The sequence below is a fragment of the Aotus nancymaae genome, unplaced genomic scaffold (assembly GCF_030222135.1).
Source record: "Aotus nancymaae isolate 86718 unplaced genomic scaffold, 86718_ANA_hifiasm-v0.15.2.pri h1tg000030l, whole genome shotgun sequence".
In the NCBI taxonomy this organism is placed as follows: Eukaryota; Metazoa; Chordata; class Mammalia; order Primates; family Aotidae; genus Aotus; species Aotus nancymaae.
In genome coordinates this window covers 38,581,215-38,598,632 of record NW_026988443.1, presented here as the reverse complement: position 1 = coordinate 38,598,632, position 17,418 = coordinate 38,581,215, and the positions used below count along the sequence as shown (strand labels likewise).

The 17,418-nt window shown below is 53.5% G+C and overlaps 2 protein-coding genes across 2 annotated transcripts in view; both read left to right on the top strand.

The window, feature by feature from the left end:
* MBTPS1 (membrane bound transcription factor peptidase, site 1) overlaps positions 1-6,010 on the top strand; it is a 63,899-nt gene extending 57,889 nt beyond the window's left edge. The window contains exons 21-23 of the mRNA XM_012466140.2: positions 346-472; positions 3,603-3,733; positions 5,115-6,010. Of these exons, the coding sequence (XP_012321563.1) occupies positions 346-472; positions 3,603-3,733; positions 5,115-5,311 (455 nt within the window). The 3' untranslated portion in view covers positions 5,312-6,010. The remainder of the gene's footprint in view (positions 1-345; positions 473-3,602; positions 3,734-5,114) is intronic.
* Positions 6,011-15,079: 9,069 nt separating this feature from the next.
* Positions 15,080-17,418, top strand: part of SLC38A8 (solute carrier family 38 member 8) — a 66,314-nt gene continuing 63,975 nt past the window's right edge. The window contains exons 1-2 of the mRNA XM_064383347.1: positions 15,080-15,373; positions 15,720-15,954. Coding sequence (XP_064239417.1) covers positions 15,766-15,954 — 189 coding nt within the window. The 5' untranslated portion in view covers positions 15,080-15,373; positions 15,720-15,765. The remainder of the gene's footprint in view (positions 15,374-15,719; positions 15,955-17,418) is intronic.

Genomic DNA, 17,418 nt, shown 5'->3' with positions numbered 1-17,418 from the left:
CCTTGAAACCAGTCTGTAGCTTACTTAGATTCCACAAGTGTGGCCTTGCGTGTATAGTTGGTGTTCAGCAAAGGTTGACCAGCCAGTGATGTGCATACATTTGCCCATCTTCAAGGGAACAGTTCTGATTTTCTCACCCCCTTCAGCAGTGGAAGGAAACACACATTGTCTGGGAGGAACCAATCAGGCATAGCTCCTGCAGCACGTGGAGGATGGCTAAATCGAGCGCAAGGGCTCTGTGCTGTGTTGTGAGAAAGCAGACACATCGTAAAGCCCTATTTTTTTCCTTTGCATTTTAATAATAGAGATGACTTTCTTTTTTGTTGATGTTGCTGCTAACCACAGGAAACCATCTTCATCGCTACTCCAAGGTCCTGGAGGCCCATTTGGGAGACCCAAAACCTCGGCCTCTGCCAGCCTGTCCACACTTGTCTTGGGCCAAGCCACAGCCTTTAAATGAGACGGCACCCAGGTTAGTGTCTGCCTGTGCCCTTCCACTCATTCCACAGGGCTTATGAGTCACTGCTTTTTTTATAGGAGAGAATGGAATTTTACTGACATCATTACAGAATTGCCAGATCTTCAAGCTTGTCATTTACGATAGTTATTTACTATCGTAAACCCCCATATTGGCCTTTGGAAATAGGCTCTTTGGTGATATACTGCATAAAAAGTGCTTTGGATAATTAGCATTTGGTTACATTTGGTTAATTCTTTTTTAAAAAGCTGTGACCCAACAGTGATTACATTTGAGCTGGAGCTCTGGGTCCTGTGGTCGGGGAGCTGAGAGCTGCCGGCTGCAGCATGTTCCCTGTTTGAGGCATTAATGATAAGATACCTATAGTTCCCTTCTTCTGTCATCTCCGGGGGCCGCGGTTGCCGTCCAGCCAAGAAGAGCGTGCTTCTGTGTCATTACGTCCCATGCGAACTGTGACTGGGGGTGAATGTGCCTGCCTCCGATGACAGGCTCTGACCTCTGCTGCTGTCGCTGCCTGGACTCCTTCTCAGGTCTCACTGTCTAACTTGGCTTCTTCATTTGCATCGTTCCCTTCCGTAGCCAGTGTTTGAGTTGACCCTGCTGTTTCCCTCTGCAGCCAGGGCGAGCCAGCTCAGCGTGGCTGGTCCCTGTTTCCTTCAGGTCCCGCCCTCTCTCTTTCTCTGTGACGTCCCTGGCCTGAGCGGGACAATGCAAGAAGAGATGGGAAGCTTCCTGAGAAAGGGATGAAGCCAGGGACAGCTGTCAGAGCTGTGGCCCTCGCTGGGCAGGCACGCCTCCAACCCCATCAAGCGGGAGTCTTGCCCTCTGAGCCCCCCGGACGTCCGGCACCCGGCCCCTCTCCCCAGCCCCCTCAGGCAGGAGGCTCCCCTGTAGACGGCCCTCTGCCTGCCTTCTTTTCCTCCAGTGATGGCATGTGGCCAGGGACAAGAGGCCCCCCCTCCATCCTGTAAGGTAAAGAGGAGAATCCCCGCGGGAAGGTGGCGAGGCTGCCTTCTGCCTTTACTGGTCGTCGTAAACCGAAAGTGCTAAACACACCAGGCAGTGACCATATGTCTTCATTTACAATATGCTTAATAGAACACAGGGAAATGGTAGAATCATCACATTGTAGTCTCATCAGCAGCTTTCTTCCTGAACCTTTAATTACTGGGTACTTTTCCATTGCAGTTCACATCTCATCATTTAAAAATGTCTGATAAGTTTCCATTTTTGCATCCTTTTTATTTATAACCTTCTATTAGCCTAGCATTCAAACCAGACTTTATATTCCAGCCATGGTCAGCAATTCATACTCAGTGAAAAGTGTTAGCTGAAGTTCCAGAAACCCAATTATTCTCCACAGTGTTGTTTAGGACATGGAGAAGCAGATAACAATATCCTTTCTATCCTTTACTATCTACCTGTTCACATCAAATAATCCATCACATACTGAACTGGCCCAGCCAGGATGCTGATAATGGACAGCTCCTGGAATTTGATTTTCACAATCACTCAGTAATTTCTTCTTCTCAGTCCGCTGCTGGGTTTTACATTTATCTTGCTTTTCACATCTTCTTAAAAATTATTCTCAGTCCTCAGAGACCTAGATTAACACATATTCTGAATCTCTAAAAGAGATTTGAGACCAGGAGACAGCTCCAGATGCCTGTCAGCCCCGTGCTGAGGGCAGGTTTCCATCTGGGAAGTGGAGAGGCGCTTTGGGTTTCTTTTTTGGGCATCAGGTGTCCATGTCTGGGGCAGCTGTGGAAGTGCCAGTGTCTTTGCTGAGAGGAACCCCTGCTCCAGTGGCCCCTCAGTCCTTCCATCAGCATGCTGTAAAGCTGTGTGTACTCTTACCGTGACTGCTTCACTAGAGAGTGCCATCACCAAAGCATTAGATTACAGAACAGGATGTCATTGTTAGAATGGAAATACAGCCCGTATATATTCAGCTACAAAGTCATAAAGCCTAAATGTCAGTGATTCCATAACTTAATACTGTCAGTTTAATTTTCAGACTGATTAAAGCTAAAGTGTAAAGTTAAATCCTGTAACATCGGACAGGTTATAATGAGTGCTCATTGGCATTCGGGCCGTTGCCGAGCTGGAAGTGTCAACTGGAGTCTCTCTCTCCTGCCTAGGAAGCCTCTGCTCGGGCCAGCCCTTGCCCGCCATCTTGGCATTGACTTTCAGCCTAAATGCTGATAGGACTGGACATCTTTGCTTTCACTTGCCCAAAGTGAAAGAGACAGGCTGACAGTTTCCAAATGAATAAACAACAGAAAAATAGAGAATTTATAATTTGCAAACTAACCGTATTCTTCCCTCTCACCTAAGCCAGAGTAGTGTTTTTCCATCATGTTCTTCCCTCTAGCCCTGGTGTCCTTCCAAGCTCTGTGCCACTGTTGCCGGTGTATCAACCTCTCTCTGTCCTTTGGGTGTAAGTTGTATTGGCCTGAACGAGTTTTTCAGATCCCAAAGTTAATGATGATATCACACAGAGTGCAGAAAGCATGTACGTTCATTTGATCGTCCCCCCACCTGCAGGCGAGGCAGACGGGGACCCCATGTTACGCTGCTCATACTCTCCCCACTATTGGTTTCTTGTATGTTTCGTATTCTCCCTCTAGATGGTGGTTTCTTCAAAGACAAAGATACAGTGTGCTTCCCTGCCCCACTTTGCCCACTCCCTTATGTGCAGTGGTTGTGGAGTCACCATTGGCTCCGACTGCTCCTGGCCTCAGAGAGGGAACCTCGATGGCACGCTCTGGCCCCAGGCTCGTGTCCACTCAGCAGGCTGCAGCTCCTTCCGGCCACAGGCTCCTTCCAGGGCCTCAACTGCAGTGTCCTCCTGAGTTGCTTGGTCATGTTTCCAGCTCTATGCAAAATCAGGCTCATCCTGGTCATGCTAGAATCTCACGAACAGGAACTTGACTTTGATATTTATCTCTTGGGACCTGGAAATGGCCGCCGCAGTTGCTGCTCAGTGGCATGAAAGTGGATGGGGGTGCCAACAGCGTTTCACATCTCCCTGTGGATCACTTTCTCTTTCTTGGGTATTAGTTGAGCTTCCTAGACTAGGCAATGGCTTATTTTTATTTGGTTTTCATCTGTTTTCCTGAAGTAACCTTTGGAAACATCAGAAGTTACTCTCCATTGACCTGGACAAAGTGGTGTTACCCAACTTTCGATCGAATCGCCCTCAAGTGAGGCCCTTGTCCCCTGGAGAGAGTGGTGCCTGGGACATTCCTGGAGGTGAGTTCTCGGGTGCTTGGTTATTGTGCTCAGTCATCCTATAGTGTGTTCAAGGTGCTCTCCCTCCCTCCCCCCAGGAGGTGGGCCAGACTCTTGCGGTCTCTGTCTTCCTGGGAGCCATGGTGGCCTTGGCTCTTGGCTGCTTTTGTGGCACAAACCAGCATGACCAAGGGCAGGCCTGAGATATTAGACATTGTTTCCCTTAGAAAATGCTACCTATGTGTTCACATTTGAATTTCTTTGATGATGGCCAGGTGATCTACTTAAAGATGTTCAGAATAACCTGCAGGCTCTTTATGAAAGTTCTGCCAGCCACCTATTATGTCCCTCACAGGACGCCTGTCTGCTGGTTTGGGTCCCAGGCAGTGGGGACTGCTGCTCTGGCCCCCAGCCCTCAGCCCAGAAGGCCCCTCCAGTTCTCTGCCCTGCCCACCCTGGGAGGGACTTGACTGAGCTGAGGTGTGCCCCTTCGGTGGCCTCATCCTGTCTGTCTCTCCAGGGATCCTCACTGGCTACATAGACTGCCTGGGGCAGGTTCTTCTCCACTACCCAGGGCGGTTGGTACCAGGCCTTTCTCACAGAGCTCAGGCAGTTCTTTTGCTCTAGAGTCCCCTGCACTCTTCCGAAGAGTTTGCAGCTACCAAGGGGATTTCTTTGGGTTCCAGGAGTTGGCCAGAAACCGAGGGTAGGGAAGGGGCACTCCTGTCCATGCATTCCAGCCCTGGACACTGCATGGTGGTGCCAGGGTCCTGAGGGCCTTGCATGCAGGTCACGGGTGCGCTGAGGGTACATTCTGGAGCCCTTAGCACTGCCCAGTCAGTCGTATTGACATTCTAAACCAGGGGTTCTCTGATGGCCTCTCCTGGTTTTCAGCCACACGTCCCCTCCATGGAGGGCTTTCCCCAAGGTGGGCACTGCCCGAGGCGCTTCTTCCATCATGCCTCCTTCCTCTTCCTCCCACTCAGCTGGAATCTCAGGCCCCTTCTTTCCTGGATCAAGACGTGGCCATCTTCCCTTCTTTTTAGGGAAACACAGAGCGCCTCTGGGCCTCCCTTTGGTAGGTTGTAACAGAAGCATAGCTGGGCCTGATTGTCTGTCTGAAGGTAGCCCAGGGAGGAGGGGCAGCAGAGACCTCTCCGAGCCCTCCATGCCCAGGAAGTGGCTTCTCAGCAGACTGGGAACGTGGCTGCTCTTTTCTCTCATCCACTCTTTATTAGTGGCCTGGGTTACTTTAGCTAAGGCTTAAAAAAGGTGTGTGCCCTGCAGGCCCAGCTAATGAAATTAGCTTGCATTTGGTTTCTCATGAATCCAGCTGTCATAGAAAAAGGCTGTGACGGTAGCTCTGTGGCTTCCTGCCTGTTCACCGGCTGTCCTCTTGCAGGGATCATGCCTGGCCGCTACAACCAGGAGGTGGGCCAGACCATTCCTGTCTTTGCCTTCCTGGGAGCCATGGTGGTCCTTGCATTCTTTGTGGTACAAATCAACAAGGCAAAGAGCAGGCCGAAGCGGAGGAAGCCCCGGGTGAAGCGCCCACAGCTCATGCAGCAGGTTCACCCGCCGAAGACCCCTTCAGTGTGACCGGCAGCCTGGCTGACCGTGAGGGCGAGAGAGCCTCCACGGACAGCGCTGGGGGGTGAGCCGAGCTGTGGCGGCTGCTGGTGTAAAAGGGGTCCAGTTTCCAGCTGCAGATTTGTTAGAGTCCGTTCTACCTGGGCCTGCTGCCTTCCTGTGATGGGCAGAGGCTCCTGGAACATCGAGAAGAATCCTGTGGCCACGGGTCCTGTCCTGTCAGGAGGGGCTCTGGCTCAGCCGCCAGTAAGACTTCCCGCTGGGCAGCTGTGCGCACCAAAGACTCGGGAGAACCTGGAGAGGCTGACTGGGGTCTTCTGACCGGAGAGGAAGGATGTACTTTCCAAGCACATGATACGACCCTGACCAAGCTCAGATACGCTTGTTAAAAGCTATTTTCTATATTTATTGTTGGGAAAAAGTCACTTTAAAGACTTGTGCTATTTGGAAGCAAAGCTATTTTTTTTGTCAATGGAATGCGGTTTTTTTACTATTACATCATGAGGAACAACCTAGATTCCATGATCTTTTTAATGAAAGGACAGACTGAGATTTGAAGGAAACTTGCACAAATCTGTGAAACATAGACCTTCGCTTTATTTTTCTAAGTATCACCTGCCATCATGTTTTGTAATTTGAGGTCTTGATTTCACCATTGTCGGTGAAGAAAATTTTCAATAAATATGTATTACCTATATGAAGCTTAAAGATACGGTGTCCAGACTCTTTCCACTTGTGCCATTTGTCTTTGATGACAATCTGGAATGGGTTCTGACTCAGCCTGCTAAATTTTTGTATGGAGACATAATGCACAGAACATTCTCCATTGTATAGTGTACAGCTCAGTGGTTTCTGGTGTCTTCACAAGGTTCTGTGGGCTCCGGAACACTTCCATCACCCCCAGAGAAAACCCCACACCCACCAACAGTCACCCCCAGTCATTCCTGCCCCCAGGCTGCTAGCAACCAGTCTGCTTTCTGTCTGTGGATTGGCCTGTTCTGGACGTTTCCTTTACATGGAATCCACAGTACGGGGTTCTTTGGGTCCGACTTTTTTCACTCCGTATCGTGTTTTCAAGGTTCATTGATCAGCGCTGTAGCAGGCATCAAGACCTCATTCCTGCCTGTGGCTGAGCCGTGTCCCCTGGTGTGGCTAGACCAGTTGTTTCTCTCTTCTGCAGCTGGTGGACATCTGTGGTGTTTCCACTTCGTGGCTGTTGTGAACAGCACTGCTCTGAGTACTTGTGAACGGGGTTTGTGTGAACGTTGCTGTTTTTTTATTTCTGTTGGGAGTGCATCTAGCTGTGAAATCATAGCGCTTTGTGTTTAACTTTCTGAGGAGCTGCCAGATTTTCTTTCCAGAGCCGCGGCACCATCTTGCATTCTTGCCAGCTGCATGAGAGTTCCACTTTTCACATCCTCATCAGTACTTGTAATTCTCCGTCTTTCAAATGCTAGCCATCCTCGTGGGTGCGCAGCGCGATCTCATGGCACCTTTGACGTGCATTTCCCTGAAGACTAATGACGTTGAGTGTCTTTTCATGTGTTTACTGGCCATTTGTCTGTCTTCTTTGGAGAAATGTCTGTTCGGAGCCTTTGTCCGTATTTGATTTGGGTAGTTTTTTCATTACCGAGTTGTAAGAGTTCTCATACGAGTGATGTAACTTGCAGATATTTTCTCTCATTCTTTGGGTTGTCATTTCACTTGATGCATCCTTTGAAACATAAAGGGTTTTCATCTTGAAGTCCATCTTTTCTGGTTTTTCTTCGGTTGCTTTTGCATTAGGGGGTCACATCTGAAAAAGCATTGGCTGATCCCAGGCAGCGTGTTCATCTTTGATCCCGGCCTGAACAGCGTGTTTTCTGTATGCGGACTGGCCGAACGCTGGTCCGCACAGCACAGGCAAGGGTGATGGGGAAGGAGGGCAGAGGCCTTGCGGGCACCGATCAGGGTGCTGCTGAGATCACGGGCAGGAAACATCCCAGCCCAAGTGGGGAGGAGCCATCCAGGCCCACTGTCCCTTGCGGTTCTTTTCATCCACGTCAGGTCACATGCTCACCTTGCAGCTCTCACGGCACTCTGACCACGTTGCTTCAAGACTCCGAATGTGCTGCTGAGGCCCCACAAAGCATTTGCTCCTGTCCCAAGGGCTTAAGGCCTCACAAGCAGCCCGTGGGCTTCGAGCATCTGGCGCTCAGGAGCCCCCCGTCCTTAGGTGGCTGTGGCTCTGAGCTGCTCTTCTTATCCACACTTGGGTCTTGCATGCTGTTGGCTCTGGAGCCTCTCCTCTCCCAGGTCTCTGTGGGTGTGGGCTGCTCACCTTGTGCTTCTCAGGACCATAAAGGGCAGGGTTTTGTTAAAGGTTTCCCCTCAAACCAGGAGGCGAGGACCCTTTCTGTCCAGTTGCTGGAATGATGTCATGAGGAGCTGTGTGCCAGGCATGCTGTGCTGGTTATAACACGAGCTTCTGATTCATCCCCCACATGCTGTACAGGAGACATCGCTGGGCCCATCGCACCCGTAAAATGGCAGCCCGGAGGTTGCACATTGCCTGCACATACAGCTAGTAGCCAAGGCAGGGTGTGCCCTCATGTTGCCCTCAGTTCTGAAACCTGTGTACTTAACCCATGTTCTCTCCTGCTGGCATCTGTGTGATGTCCCATGTCTGTCTGCCTCTCTCTAAAGGGACACCAGGGGGATACCCAGATGCTGGGGGGCCTTGGGACAGAGTCCTAGGAGGCTGGAGTGAGTGAAGTAGCAGGCGAGGGTGAACCTGGAGCGAGAACACCCTGGCGGGAGAGCTCATGTAGAAAGGGGATTGGGTCTTGGGGAGGAACCAGATCCATGTTGTTTGCTGAGGTGACCGAGTCTGGCATTCAGATTTGCCATCCCACGTAAGTGGCCCTGGAGGGAGCCCCCTTGCTGGGTGGTGGCTGTGGGATTCTGGGGTATGCCTTGGAGAATGTCCTGGGGAGGATGTCATGGCCCTGGCCCTATACTCAAGCTGCCTGGGTCCCCTTCACCCTGGCCACCCCTGCTGTGGGCCCTAGCCAGGGGCCTGCACGCCACCAAACGCTATGTGTTGGGTACGTGGTGACACCCAGGCCACGTGCTTAGCCATGTGCCTGACAACCAGTGCCGATGTCTGCCACTCAGAGGGACGCATGTGCCTGGAGGTTGAGGCCACATTCTGTCACCCAGGCCTGCTCATGTGGTCCTGGGCTGGGCCAGCTCCCCCCTTAGAAAGGATTCCTTTATTTCCTTTATGCCCCTCGTTGTCCTAGTGAACAGCTACATCTTTTTAAAAAACAAAGGCTAGGTGCAGTGGCTCTGCCTGTTAATCCCAACACTGGGTGGCCGAAGCAGTAGGATCACTTGAGGCCAGCCTGGGCAACGTAGCAGGACCCTGTCTCTACAAAAAAACAAAAAAGACCAGCCAACCACAACCACAGACACACACCTGGGGTTCACAGGAGCCCTGGGGGCCCTGAGAGGGGTCCGGTGTCATCCTCTGCCCTGGCTCTTCCTAGAGACTCACCAATGGCTTGACTGCCGGAACCTTTAAGATGAGCTGCAAATGGTGACTTGTCCTTAGATCCCCTCCCCTGTCTGGGACACTCCTGTCTAGATGTTTCTTTGCACAACGCACTTGTCCGTTCCATGCAGAGCATGTCCCACATATGATGGCTCCAGGGAAACCTCCTGAGAAAGCCATGCGCAGTGGGTGAGCCTGGCCCACAGCCATGCCCTGGCGCCCACTGAGCCCTCGCCTCTGTGCCCCAGGCCAGTGGTTCACAGGCATGATCCCTCCCGGGGCTCTCAGAGCTATTTCTCAGGAGGAAACAGGTCTGGCCTGGCCTGAGCTCTGAAGCCCTCAACGCCAGGCTGCCTCCCTCCCGCAGCGGGCGGAGGGTGCTGCTTGCTGGAAATAACGGGAGTGTCAACTGTGATTTTGGTTTCAGAGGACACAAAATACAGAGTCAAGGATATGCAAAAGGTTTATCTCCCTTTTAATATACAGATTACATAGATGTTTCTAGAGAAATACCGAAATTCTTGATTAAAAAAAATGGTCGGCACCACCCCCTTAATTGGATATTAAATCACCGAATGTTGGTTTCATTTGCTGGTAACAAGAAGGCATTGCAGGCAAGTATCCTAGAAACCCGGATCTCTGGCCCCACCCCAGCTTGACTAGATCATCTGTTCCTTGGGAATGGCCTAGGAATCTATTTTTAAAGCTCCTCAGAGCAAACAAATTACTGGAACTGTGACCCAGCAGTCCCACTCCTCAGCCTGTACCCAAAAGAACTGAAAACAAGGTGTTCAAACAATAACCTACACGTGGATGTTCACAGCTGGACTGTTCACAGCAGCCAGTAGGCGGGGCCAGCCCACGCGTCTAGCAGTGATGATGGCTGCGTGGACGAAGGTGGCCTCTCCATGCCACTGAACACGGCCACAAAAAGAAACGAAGTTCTCACACCTGGTCCCAGTGAGGTAACCCCGAAAACAGGCTGAGTGAAAGAAGCCGGACACAAAAGGGCACATCTTGTATGATGAAATACCTACAGTAGACAGATTTCACAAAATCAGGAAGTAGGTTAATGGTTGCCAGGAGCTGAGGGAAGGGGTCTTCCTTTGGGGATGCTGAAACTGTTCTGGAATTAGATAGTGGTGATACTGGCGCAACGCTGTGAGTACTTAGAGCCGAGTACTTAGAGCCACTGGACTGCACACTTTAAAATGGTAAGCCCCAGAATGGAGTTCAGTGAATTTTATGTCAATTCTAACACAGGCACTCCCCGCCGCAGAGGATTCTTGAGAACAGGCAGCCCTCTTGGGAGCCGTGGCTGGGAAACAGAGAGAGGTTCTTGTGTGCTTCCAATCCCCAGTGTCTGTGTGGACCTAAGGGTCAGAACTCCATGGATGAAGACCCTGTGGGCTCAGCCATGGCACCACACTCTCCTCCCTGCCCTCTGCTCCCAGCTCTGTGTGGGCCGCCCCCTGCTGCACCTGCTGTGTTCCCTCCATTGGACACAGAGGCAGGAGGAGAGTGAGCCTGAAGGACGCTTCCTTTCACTCCCAACGTTCACCCCTTGACTGCTTTACCCAGAGCGGGTCTCCTGACTACAGCTCTGAAGCAGCAGCCACCAGGCGGGGACTGCCGGACACGAGAAGGCCTGTGCCCTGTGGCTGTGTCCCCTGAAGGACCTGGCCTCTGCTGCCACAGGAGGGGGAGCCCACTGGCCTCTCCTCTCAGAGCTGCCCATGGATCAGAATTCAGGGTGCTGGTGTATGTGGGTCCTATTGCCAGCTGGACAAACTACCACAAATTGAGTGGCTCCTGCGGTTCCAGAGGTTGGAAGTGCAAATTCAGGCTCACTAGACTAAAATCAAGGTGTGGGCTGGATTGGTTCCTTCTCAAGGCCCCGAGTGAGAACCCACTTACCTGCCTTTCCCAGCATCTGGTGGCCACGGTCTCCTCTGTCTACCAGGCATACCTGTGCAGCCTCTGCTGCTGTCTCCACACCACTGTCTCCTCTGACTTCTGGCCCCTCCTGCGTCCGTGTTAGAGGGACACTGAATACATATAGCACCCACCTGGATAGCCCAGGGTCCCCTCCCCACAAGGTCCTTTATCTCTTCTCCAAAGCTCCTTTTTCCACTAGGCCTGGAAGTTCAAACAAAGACATCTTTGAGGCCATCGTTTCACTGACCACGTATGGTTTCTCTGTCCCTAAGGCATCTGTCTCCCATGCGAGGACTTTGGGTCCCTGATAATTGCTGCAGGTGGAGCTGCTGCCCTTAAAAGTCTGTGGGCTCCTCCCGCCATCTGAGAAGGCAGGGCGGCTCTGCTCCCACGTGCTGGGCTCTGTGCTGCTTACTAAGCAGCCTTCGTGGGCCAGGCCTGGGCTGGGGCTGAGAGCTTTGGAGAAAGGAGGGACTTCACGCTCGCTCGAGGACAGCAGGGTCACCAGGAGACCCTGCTTGCGCAGAACTGGGTTCTCCACCCTCACAGCATGGTAGACCCTCCTGGAGGAGCTTCGTACAAATTCTGACTGCCCATAATCCCTGCACTTTGGGAGGCTGAGGTGGGCAGAGCACCTGTGGTCTGGAGTTCAAGACCAGCCTGGCCAACATGGGGAAACCACATCTCTACTAAAAATACAAAATTTAGCTGGGTGCAGTCATGCATATCTGTGATCCCACCTACTTGGGAGGCTGAGGCATGAGAATCACTTGAACCCATGAGGTAGAGGCTGCGGTGACCCGAGATGATGCCACTGCACTCCAGCCTGGGCAACAGAGTGAGATTCTGTCTCAAAAAAAAAAAAAAAAAACTTCTGACGCCCATTCCTGCCCTGGGCCAGTTTAATGTGCAACTCTGTGGGTGGGCCTGGCATTGGTAGTGTGAAAAGTCCCAAGGCAGTTCTTGTGTCGCTAAAGGTTCAGAACACTGTTCTAGAAGCTCTGAATTGGGCCCAGGTGAAAACAAATTCAGATAGGAGTATGGCACACACTTCTGTTTCAACCTCTGCAGCTGCCACGGGCCACTCCTGTGCCACGTGCACCTTCCTCCGGCCCCCCCCCGGCAGCCCTCGAGATCAGGTGCCCATGTCCTCCCATTTCACAGGTGACTCGAGTAAGAGTTAGGTCTGAGACCCCAGAGCCAGGGTGAGGAGGACGCCGTGCGCTGCAGCCCGCTGGCTCCTGAGGCCTGTCCTCATCTGTTCTCCAGAATTTTTTTTTTTTCCCAAGACAGAGTTTCACTGTTTTGTTCAGGCTGGAGTGCAATGGCATGATCTCGGCTCACTGCAACCTCCACCTCCCAGGTTCAAGCGACTCTCCTGCCTCAGCTTCCTGAGTAGCTGGGATTATAGGCGCCTGCCACCACCCCCAGTTAAGTTTTGTATTTTTGGTAGAGACAGGGTTTTGCTATGTTGGCCAGCCTGGTCTCAAACTCCTGACCTCAGGTGATCCGCCCGCCTCTGTGTGAGCCACCGCACCTGCATCTGTTGTCTGGAATTTTCTAATGGATGGTCTGGGAAATGATCAGAGGCCTCTTTGTCATGAAAGTGCCTAAGCCTGTCACCTGACTCTGGAGAAGGAAGGGAGGGTCCTCAGGAGCTCCCTTGGTGGGGTGAGTCCCTGCAGCATAGGGGAGAAAGGCTGGGCCATGCTGGGTGCTCCCGTGCAGGGCACAGTGTGGCCACACCTGGCGGCATCCACATGGCACCTCTGTGCGGCCTCCTTATGCACCTGCTTTGCCAGAGCCAGTGCCAGGCCTAGGAGCGCTGGGCCAACTGAGCAGAGGGTAGCTGCCCACCCACCGGCTGCAGATGGAGCCCAGCAGGGCGCCCCTCCACAGCTCGGGAAAGGTCACACAGCCCTGTGATGCCGGCAGAGGGTGGATATCAAAGTCCCTCTGAATTAAGAGGTTTTCCCCATTGCCTGGAATTTCACAGCCCAGTGGCCAATTTCTAAGTCATGCACGTTAATGGGCTGCTAATGAGGGACCCAATCGGCAGGGACAGGGAAGTGTCCCCCAATCCCCCAGTGGAGATTAAGGAGTACAAAGCCCCCAGCCGCTGATGAAGGCCCCTTTATCTCCTTTCTTGGGAGGCCGGATTTGGGGGAAGCGTGAATGACTTGGCCTCTCTGGCAGGCCTGGAAGAGCTGCGTGAACACTGCGTGTGACCCCGCCCTCCCCCAGCCTGGGCTACTGCACAGCCCTGCCTGCCGTGCCACCCACAGCCCCTGCCTTCCTTGCTGTGTCCAGTGCCATCTCCACGTGGTTTAGTGACCCTCCAGCAAGTGGGACTCAGAGTCTAAGCCTTTCCCAGCTCAGCCCTGACCAGGGTCTCTATGCTAGGGAACCCCCTGTCCACTGTGGGCCTTCCTGGAAGCACTGGCTCATGCCCCTGACGGGGAATCTCCACTTCCCAGAACATCCCCCCAGCCCTTCACCACTGATGCACAGACATCTCCTCAGCTCACCACACCTCCAGGAAGCCCTTCCAGATTTGCTTCCCTTCTCGGGTCTCATAGTCCAGTCCTTCTCCCATTGGGCTGGGGTGGCGTGTGTGGTCTTGATCTCCCGACGGGACCATCCCCTTCTCTGGAGGAGAAGCCGTGCAGCCTGAGACTGTTACCTTATTTGGAAAAAGGGTCTCTGCGGATGTGATGAAGGATCTTAGATGCGATCAGCTTGGATTACCCAGGCGGGCCCTCTGAAAAGAGAAGACAAGAGAAGAAAGCCAAGGGAAGATGATGCGGGCACAGACAGCAGGGATGCAGCTGCAAGCCAGGGAGCACCTGAGCCCCCAGGAGCGGGAAGAGGCAGGAAGGATCCTCCCTCCATGGCCTCCGAGGGAGCGTGGCCCCCTTTCTACCTTGACCGACTTCTGGCCTCCAAGACCACGACAGAGTAACTTTCTGTTGTTTTAAAGCCACTGAATCTGTGTTGGCAGCTTCAGGAGCCTAACACAGCGGAAAAAGCAAGCAATGTTCCCTTTCCTGTCTTTTCTGGTGTCTGTGTATTCATTCACTCACTCACACGCACACTCATTCGGGCCGAGTGCTTGTGGTAGGAGGCCATGGGACACTGCAGCCTCCAAGAGGAGCCTGACTCTGGGTGAATCCCAGCTTTGTCGCTTACCAGCTGTGATACTGGGAGCCACGTGCTCCACCTGCCTGAGCCCAGATCCTGCATGGTATGGGGCGGGAGTTGCGGGACAGTGGGGACACCTGCTCGGGAATCCACGTGAACTTAAGTAGGCCGGGTTCTCAGTGACACATTTAGTGGGCAGTGGCGTGAATGCCATCCGGGCCACGGTTTAGCCTCGACCTCCAGGACCGCAATCCCGGCTCCCTTTCACTCGCCCCTGCTGAGAAGCTGGCCACTGACTCTGCTGGTGGAGAATTTCTGGAGCAGCTGCAGTGTAAGCCGAGAAGGTTGGACCGGGCTGCTTATCAGGAAGTAACAGGAGTCAGGGGGTGGGGGCTGATCTGGTGTTGGACAGAGAAGGACTGATTGGATGCAGCGGGGCTTTGGGCATTGAAGACATTTAACTTAAAGCAGCGGTTCTCAACGGGGGGCTGAATCAGCGGCGCTGGAGTCACCTGGGAACCTGTTAGCCAGGTGACCAGACGCACCCCAAAGCCACTCAATCAGAAACACATGTGGGGCCTGGTGGTCTGTATTTGAACGAGCCCTCCAGGGGATTCTCATGCAAACTGGAGTTTGAGAATGCATGTGAGGGGGAGCCTGGGTTCCAGGAATAAATGGTCAATGTCCAGATCTGCCCTGCATGTGCCTGCATTTTCCAGAATGGGGCCATCTCCGATATTCTGTCCCCTTAGCTGACCACGTATCAGAGACTCTCACTACTCAAGCGTAGCCTAGGGACCAGCAGCTGCCACTCCCCGGAGCGTTCAACAAGCCCCGCAGGTGATGCGTGTGTGTGGGATTAGCTTGAGGTGCAACTGCTGCAATTGGGAGCCGGAGGTGAAGGAAACCACCCCGGGTCGGGGAGGGGGCTGTGGGGGGAAGCACCTGCGGGCTGTGGAGCCTGTTCTGCAGATGAAGGGGCTGGTTTCTGCTTTTCACGACTCCTCCCTGGGCGGGGGCACTCAGAGAGGCTTCTGAGGGCGGAAGCGCTGCAGAAGCTGCCCTGAGATCAGGTGCCTGCTCCCCCGCCATAGTTTGCTGTCGCTCTCCAGAGCAGCTGAGAAAGCCCCACCCCTGGGCTGGGCCTGCAGGGGGCTGGGGAGTAGGTAGGAGTCTTAAGCTTCCCTTGCTCAGGTCAGAAGTCTCAAAAGCTGCAAATTCTTGGGACTCATGGCCCTGACCACTTGTCCCTGTCCTCCTAGGTGTGGGGGGGCCTGACCCTGAAGCATACTCGCTAGGAATCCTTTAATTAATGACTCACCCGCCCGTAGCCAAGCTAGAATCTTCCTTTCCCACCCCTCCGGCCCCCAAGAAACCCAGCTGAGCCACCTGGAGTGAGCCTGAGTCCCGTCCCCGAAGGCCAAGGACTGTCCACAACTTAAAGGTTGGATTTGGTGGTAAGGACAAGGGGTTGGGGCTCTGTCTGTGCAGAAGTGTGGCTGGAAGCAAAGGAGGTGCGTGGGAATGGGGGGAGAGAGGATCGATGGGGAAGAGAGGGAGCGGGCAGGGGTGAGGTTGCCTTGGGGTCCAGTGGGAAGGCAGGAGTGAGAATAATGCCGGTAGGGAATGGGAGGAGGGGGACCAGAAGTCATGAGCAGATGCACACAGCACCCTTTGGATAGGGGAGCCGACGCCAGGAAGTGGGCGAGAGAGGCTCAGGGAGGTCTCACTGAGTCGGGGAGAGACGCTGAGTTGGCATGCCTGTGTTTGGACCAGCCCTCATTGAGGATACCTTAAACTTAGGAAAGAAAGTGTGAGGCGACACTTTTCACCTCTGCTGCCTTTAGCCATGGAAGGACAGACCCCAGAAAGCGGAGGTCTTCCAGAAAAGCCCGACCCTGCCGCGACCGCTGCCACTCTGTCCTCCATGGGTGCTGTCTTCATCCTCTTGAAGTCTGCGCTGGGAGCTGGCCTGCTCAACTTTCCCTGGGCCTTCTCCAAAGCAGGCGGAGTGGTCCCTGCCTTGCTGGTGGAGCTGGTAAGTCCCCAGGAAGTGCGTCCAGGGGACGGGTAGCAGGTGGCTTTGTTTTTTCTGGGTGGGCTTCTTCGAATTGCTTTTGCGGAGTTGCGTGTCCCATAAGCTATAGTTCTGGGGTTTTATTTTCTATCCCACTCAGCTAATGAGGGGAGGAGATAATCCCACTGTAGCCCCGGAGGGAGAACATCCCCTATGGGCACTGGTGAGGTTTGATATGTAGCTCGCGGGATGGAGCTATCGGCCTTGCAGCTCCCGTATGTGAAGTGAGCATTTCATCCAGGAAGGAGCCTCTCCAAGCACCCTGCCTGGCCAGCTGCTGGTTCTTGCCTGCTGGTCTAAGCTCACAAACTACAGCTGGGCCAGGCACAGTGGCTCACACCTGTAATCCCAGCACTTTGGGAGGCCGAGGTAGGCAGATCACCTAAGCTCAGGAGTTCAAGACCAACCTGGTGCACATGGTAAAACACAGTCTCTATTGAAAATACAAAAATTAGCTGGGCGTGGTGGCAGGCACCTGTAATTTAAGCTACTCAGGAGGCTGAATCAGGAGAATTGCTTGAACCTGGGGGGTGGAGGTTGCAGTGAGCTGAGAGTATGCCACTGCACTCCAGCCTGGGCGAGAGTGAGACTGCATCTCAAACAAACAAAAAGTAAGTAAGCCTGGACTCCTGGGTGCAGATTGAGCCTAAAACTGGTGTGACACCCCCATTCCCCCCACCCAGAGCCGGGCCAGGCCTTGCTTGGTGCCAGGTGTTCCGCTTTTCTGCCTGCCAGGTGCCCAGCCGGGGTTCCCTTCTGGGGAAGCGCAGACGCAGAGCTCTTTGCTCGGGGAGAGCCACTTGTGAGCACAGCTTTATTTCATTTTCTAAGATCTCGTTCCGCGGGCTGATGGAATGAATTGCTGCCTTTTGTGGTAAGCGTCTTGGCGGCCTTCTCTCCCGAGTTCTATGGCAGCTGGTGGATAATGGCTGAGTTCCAGCTGTTTGTGGGCCCTGAGGCTCCTCATGTCTGTTTGGAAAGGCAGTGTCGGGTGTAACCTGTGCCACCCCTGGCATTGGCCTAGCCTAGGATGGATGAGGCAGTGGGGTCCCTGTTCTCCTGGAGCTTCGTTCTAATGCCAAGTCAGACAAGATGCACGTCATCAGTTTCAGATGGTAGATCATGCCAGGGCGTGTTGGGTGTCTCTGGGGATGGGAGTATGATACAGCATGGGGTGGTCAGAAGCCTCTTGGAGGAGGTGACCTTTGCGGTGAGCCCCACTGGAAATGGCAAGAGCTTCCTGAGACGCACGTGAGAGGCGGCATGCCTGTGTTTGGACTGGTGCTTCAGGAAGCCTTGTTACAGCGATGTGGGAGAAGCCCAATGTCAAGCCACAGAGGGCCCATGGAGAGGAGAAGGAGCTTGGGGTAGGGTCGTGGCCAATCCTAGGGCAGCAGGAACCACTGTGGGCCAGAGGCGGGGATC